General features: G+C 38.7%; 1 protein-coding gene across 1 annotated transcript; it reads left to right on the top strand.

The window, feature by feature from the left end:
* Positions 1 to 45: 45 nt before the first annotated feature.
* LOC104270925 (GLIPR1-like protein 2) lies at positions 46 to 5,578 on the top strand (the record flags this gene model as incomplete). The annotated part of the gene is made up of 3 exons (XM_009865447.1): positions 46 to 71; positions 2,444 to 2,555; positions 5,475 to 5,578. Coding segments are annotated over 3 exons (242 nt in total), but the record flags the coding sequence as incomplete, so codon positions are not given.
* Positions 5,579 to 6,878: the final 1,300 nt, after the last annotated feature.

Raw genomic sequence — 6,878 nt, 5'->3', positions numbered from 1 at the left:
AAGGGCTGCGTGCGCATCCACAACAAGCTGCACGCCGGCATCCAGCCGCCCGCCAGCAACATGCGGTACGTGGTAGGGACAGGCCCAGGGACACACGGGTGGCTCCGAAGCCCCACCGGGGTGAGAGTTGGGGTGGTGGGGCAGGGGTCGCTTGGTGGCACTTGGATGAGGTGACAGGGATGGCATTGCTCCTGTGTGTTCAGGTATCATCTCATTTATTTGATAGGAAATGTTGTAGTGAGTTGAGTCAGTTGTAGACAGATGAGTCTGGAAACAACAGGGGCGCACTATGCGGGTGCTGTAACACAGGCCGGCTGGAGCGCTCACGTTTCATCCCAACGGACTTTTCCCGAAGAAGAAACAGCAGCAGGACTGATCCAGAAGAGTTCGTCGGTTCTCTGTCAGGACATGGGCTGGAATATCAGGACTGAAGAGGGTTTCTGGTGACAAGGAATAATCTTTGCTTGTTGCAGCCAAAACAAATGTCTCTTGAAATTTTTTGCTGGCAAGTGTTAAACAAAACTGAAGAAGAGGATGAAAAAGCAGATGTTTGATGTTTAGTCCACTTCTGTGGTGGACTGATGAGGGCCAAATGATGTATGGGGCAGGAATCTGTTAAGACCAAGGAAACAGATGCCTCAAACAGCCTTGATGCAGTCGCACACAAGGGAACGAGTCCTATGAAGGCAGGATGACCCTGCCTTGTAGCATACATCCCATGGAGGTAAGGCAATTGTAAACAAAGACAAACCCTTTTTTCCTACCAAACATACTATACATCCACATATAGGAAGAGTGTGTATCTCTACCAGACATACTGTACATCTAAATATAGTTAAAGTCTGTATAAATTGAGAGAAGAAAAGGTGTAGAAGAAAGAAGAAGAATGAAGAAGAAGAAAGTCGAAGAAGCATGGGCATTGGCTGGACCAACACGGGAGCCTGGACTAGTGATCTCTCTCTCTCTTTCTCTCCCCCCCTGTTCTTTCCCCCTTCTCACAAGGCTTATCATACTACTTCCTTAGTTTACACTTAGTTCCTTTCTTGTAATCATTAAGTATAATACTGCCTGTTATAAGTTGTTACATGCCTTTTCCCCTTGTTATCATTAAGTAAACCGCAACTTGCTGTAGTTTGTTGTATACCTAGCCTTTTCCTGTTTATTAGTAAATCATAATATATTGCCTGACTTCATGTGTCATTTTGACTAAAACCAATTATCATGAGTCCGCTCTGTATGTAGTGAGAAATTAATAAAGGTTTGTGTATGGACCTTAAGACTTGTCTCACCGTTGTCCACTCCCTTGGTTAATTACGAATCAAAGTCACTAGTACCTCCCTTTCCTGGGCGGGATGTGACAACTTCATACCACAAGAGGAGAATGTAGTGAGGAGCTGCAGGGCAAGTACCCTGGGGAAGGCTTGGGAACATGCACATTGTCGGATACTAATGGCAAAGCATGCCATTTGCTTGGGTGGGTTTGAAGCCAGGATGGCAAATAAATGGATATAACCTTGGAACTGAAGAAGCTTGTGAAAGACGCTGCACCCAGGTTTAGTGTTCAGGAACAGGAAAATTATAAATAAAGGTATGCAGATAGAAATATGATTGTGAAAAGCTAAAGGCCTTAGAGAGGAAACAGTATCAGCAGGCAGTGGAGTTACTGTAAGATGCACATAGACAGTAGGAGTGAACTGAAATGTATGAACACCAGTAAACATAGGTAATAAAGAACAGGATCTTTTATGTAAGAAATAAAAATAGTTACTTCAATGATAGAAGAAACTTGCTGAAAAACAATCATGACTGGAAAACACATACCAAAGGTCATTCATCTTCAGGAATCAGAAATTGTGCTAACGGTGACAGACTGCAGAGAAGAGCGACGTAACAGAATGAGTTACTGGCCAAACATTGGCGTGCTTACTTAATAAATCTGTCTGTGTAAAATGCTGCAATATGCATTTAAAGCTTTGCTTTGTGAGGAGTAAGGTTTGGTTTTGGAGGCTCTTAACAAGAATAAATAATTATACATCTGAATCTGTGCATTTTTCAGTTAATTTGTATGTACATAGTAGAAATCCTTAATGACCTGTTCACCAAAAAAACATTTTGTGTTTAATGTGACAGTGATTTCTTATCTGGAGATAAAAAGTGCATTTCAGACATTTTTTCAATTGCTATCAAGTGCTCTCACAAAATTAATTTTCAGCAATGAAGTAGGAGAAAACTCATCTAATGAAAGCAGTTAGTATTTCTGTGCCTCAACAAGAAAAGTCAATGAAAACAAAACACGAGTACGTGACTGAATAAGGCAAAATATTTCTTTTGGAAACTCCACTGTGTGATACCTATCTGTACTTTTTTGCCTGACTGGTTTTATCTGATTAAGATTCAGTTGTAACTTAATATTGCACAACTATTTCACCTTTCATGTTTTGCGGACTTGGGATGCAGCTTTGGCAAGGACTGCAAAGGCATGGGCGAATAAATGCATTTTTAAACGTAACATACACTTAGATAAGAAACATCAGTGCCATCAGAATTTCACATCTGTTGGAGAGAATATTTGGATTTGAAGGCATCACCTGTTCAGTGTTGGTGATGCTGTTAAATCGTGGTATGATGAGGTCAAATTCTATACTTTTGCAGTGCAGAAATGCACTAAGGTTTGCGGTCATTACATTCAGGTGAGAGTTACCTTTGGTAAAACATTCTCTATAGTGCCTGCCAGATGAGTCAGTAGGGGCTGTTAATAATACAGAGTTATATGTATGGTTGTATATATGTTTCGCAGATGGCTTAACTGTCTTCTGTAATCTCAAGCAATGGCTGTACTGCTGGTTGCCTCTGTGCTGGTTCAGCTGATGGTTGTGTATAATCATCCATTCTTCTTGTCAACAGTATTGACCTTACTCCTCGTTTCATAGTGTCAGCAGTACATGAACTTTGTAAACAGTCATTTCAAGTTCTCTAGCTGCAAAGCCATGCAGTTCTGAATTCTCTAAGTTTGGAGATGCTGTTCAAAATAATAATGAGCAATCGCAGAAGAAAGTAGAAATTTTAGTAGGAGAAAATCTAGCTGAAGTAAACAGGTTCCTTGACAAATCTGAAAGAGGAAAAAAGAGCATCAACAACAAAAGAGGCAATATATGATACATTTCTGATTTCTCAGTGGTAGTTCTGACAAACTTAATTCTGCTAAGAAAGTGGAGTTTTTCTTTAAATGTTTTCTATTTTAAATGCGTTTATTAATCTCCACGTTTGAAAAACAAGCTTTGCAGTAGAATTAGTTTCATCTATGACCAAACGTAATATTTCACAAATCTAAAACGGAAGATAATTTTAGTATCAAGGCAGATCTTAACTAGTAAAAGTGACTCATTAATTTCTTATCTCGGTATTTAAAGATGCTTAGACTGCTCTCTGTGGAAATTAGAGATGAAAATACTATACAGTATTCTTACGGTGAATGTTACAGGACACAGCAATAGCTATGAGGTTCTTTTTCAGTGGACTTTGGATTGTGAAATGAAAATAACTCCAAGTTTCCAGAATAATTCACAAAATACTTGTTTGGGACTTTTTGCACCTCTTTGTATGTCTTTTGTCATATTTCTCCTCAAGTGTTAATTCTTGTTTCCTGCCCCTGGTTCTGTCTGTAACAAACTCAGAAGCAAGGCTGGAGGATTTTTTTTTTTTCTTTCTGTTTAACAAGGCAGTAAAGGTTAGAACTTGGCCAGAATTAGAAATTAGGCAGAAGATTAGAACTAAACAACATGTCAAGAGGGCATTTTTCTTTTTCTCTTTGGCGCAATTAGTTATAGAAAATCATGCAACAAGGTACTTCGTAGAATTTTAAAATTCGCTGTTGAACTTTGTCTACATAGAATTCTGGAGATTTCTGCACATTTCTCTTGGGAGTGGTGTTCACTTCTAAGCTTTCTTTCCCCAATTAGGATTGCTTGCTTCTTTCTTGGTACACATAGTTAACAGCAGTATTTCAGGCAAGTGGTGTTCACTTCTAAGCTTTCTTTCCCCAGTTAGGATTGCTTGCTTCTTTCTTGTTACACATAGTTAACAGCAGTATTTCAGGCGGGGTTATAAAGGAAGTGGATTACTGGAAGAACCAAGCTGAGTACATGCTTGGAAATATGTAAAAGTACATAGTTCTTCAGAATTGATAAATGAAGTCTCTACATCCTCCAGCAGCCGTCATGGTCTTGAAGGCAAAAAACTGAAAATGGGTAAAATTTACAAATCTTAAATCTTAGGTAGGCTGCGTAGACCTGCTAAGAGAACCATGATGCAGAAATCTCAAAATGGTGGAAATCTCCAGAAGACATGTGACACTGTTACTTAAAGACCCCTGAAATGCTTAGTCCTTAATCAAGAATTTGAGTAACACCACATTAAACTTTAAGATTCATTTCTAAGAAAGGTTCCATCTGCTGGATATAACTGCTTCTTGCAGTTACAGTTGAAGAGACAGAACTTCCCGCTCGGTCACCATGTGTCACCTGGTCTAGTCGAGAGGTGGCGTCCCTGCCCATAACAGGGAGGTTGCACTAGATGATCTTTAAGGTCCCTTCCAGCCTAGGCCATTCAATGATTCCGTTCTGTGATTCTGGGGATGTTCCAATTGATTTTTCAGTCTGAGACCCATGCTCTTCATGCTGGGGAGATACAGAGAGGAATCATAGAATCATAGAATGGCCTAGGCTGGAAGGGACCTTAGAGATCATTGAATCCAACCTCCCTCTCATGGGCAGGGACGCCATCTCTCGACTAAAGCAGGCAACACTCACTATGTCGTTAAGTTTTCCACTTGTGAAATGTATGAAATGTATGATCATCCAGATGTTCTAGGCCTATAGTTAAACTTTTTTACTTGAATTCAGTACAGCTGGGTTAGTCACATGCAGAAAGCTTAGGAAGAATCTCCAAGGAAAAGCAAAGAATGCACCAACTGTAAGTGACAGTACACCATCTCCCCTTAAGTATGGCACACAAGACTGGTTAGCCTGAAAATGTGCAGTGCTAAAGCTTTCAGACTTAATTTTTACACTAGGAATCAGCCAGACCATTTCTAACACCCAGGAGAAGCCCTTCTTGCAGTCCTGAGTTATGAATGTTGAAATTATTTAAAGGAGCCGTTGGGTGGTTGCCACTCATTTCCTTTTTGTTCCTTGAAATTTACCCCATGATCTTAATGTCAGGGACTCTCGCTGAAATGGTTCTGGAAAAGGTTCTGGAAACTTGCAGCATAAGTCACTTGAGGTGTGACTATTTCAAAGTTAATCTTAAAAAGCTCGTTGACTTTTTTTTTTTTAATGGATAAATAAATCAGATGTTGCAAAATGAAAATAATAAGTAGGATTAATATGTAGGAAAATTACAGAAACTTTCTAGCCATTAGGCTAAGTAACCACTGAGTGTACTTTTTAATTCATTTTAAAACTGTTTCTTTTTAGGTTGTTTTGGACTATTCATATAAAATTGGTTGCGCTGTTACTTTTTGTAAGAAAGTTGCAGGAATACCAAATGCAGCAAATTTTATTTGCAACTATTCACAGGGGTAAGTGTCTGATTTAAATGCTTAAAAAATTAAAGCAGTAAGGACATTTAGCTCTGAGTAAATTGGGTTCTTTATTTATAGGTGGTCTTTTAAATGCAATCAGAGAAAATGGTGGTTGTCTAATTCAGTTACTGAGAGAGCCATGAGCATTAGAACATGTAGTTACTTATTTTTTTAATTCGTTAACTTTACTGATAAAGCTCATTCTGCGTCAATTTTAAGCAAACATTTCCCAAACTTATTTCATGCTCTGCTTAACTGATTTATTTTTTGTATGAAATAGAAGAAATGAAAAAGTTGCTGCAGATGACTGCTATCAGATCTGGAGTTACCTCTTGCAGTTTTGTGTATTTTTTAATACACTTTAACTTTTTACGCTGTGTTTTTTTAATCTTTATATAAATAATATATAAATAATAATATAATAATATAAGTAATATCAAGTTACTAAATCATTTCCTTTTACTGTGTAACTGAGTACAATAAAATTACATAATTTCTTGCCCATTTAATAGCTGTGATTATACCAAATATTCTTTAAACATTGGGAAGCAGTAAGTGATCAATGCAAGAAAAAGCTAACTGCAACATGTGATTATATATCTAAATTGATATTCTGAAAAAAACATAGACCCTAGCTGGTGCTGTTCCTGTTCCTGTTTCTTTTTCTTCTAGCAAATCTGGCCACTATTGGAGAATTCAATTAGCCTGAACTAAATTTGCTCTGAGCTCTGTCCATAGCTCTCCCTGTGCCCCAAAACTGCACTTCTAAATAAATTGTTATTTTGAAAGTTGCTAGGGTGTGGAACTTCGTTGTTTTCTTTTTTAAATATGAACTAAAATACTTTCAGTTGACAGTCCAGAGTAATGACTAATTGACATCAAAAGTGATCTGGAAGGACGTGTCACTTGAGTCTTTTCTCAGTATGTTACAACAGACTGTGCTGGTTGTTTGCACATCCTGGAGAACAGAGAGCCAAACTGAACAGCTGTCTAAGATCAGATCTACAATGCCACTGTTCTGTCCACTGCTGGGTACCAGGGATCCTGATCTCGACCCATTTTCCAACAGCCTTTTCTCTTCCTAAATTGTCTGGAAAAATAGGTCAACCGTAGCCTTGCCACTAGTCAACATCACACTCGAGATACTGGAAAATGTTTTCAATGTGACTTTCATGACTCCATGAGGTTTGGACCCTTGGTGCTCAGTTACCCTGCTAGACAGCAGTTTCTTTTCAGAATTGAGGATGCACCAGTTTAAGGACCACCTTGCCAGAATTACTTTATTCAGTGTAGCAGG

The sequence above is a fragment of the Apaloderma vittatum genome, unplaced genomic scaffold (assembly GCF_000703405.1).
Source record: "Apaloderma vittatum isolate BGI_N311 unplaced genomic scaffold, ASM70340v1 scaffold17892, whole genome shotgun sequence".
NCBI classification, from domain to species: domain Eukaryota; kingdom Metazoa; phylum Chordata; class Aves; order Trogoniformes; family Trogonidae; genus Apaloderma; species Apaloderma vittatum.
Note: the sequence above shows the minus strand (reverse complement) of the source record. Positions and strands in the feature narration are given on the sequence as shown.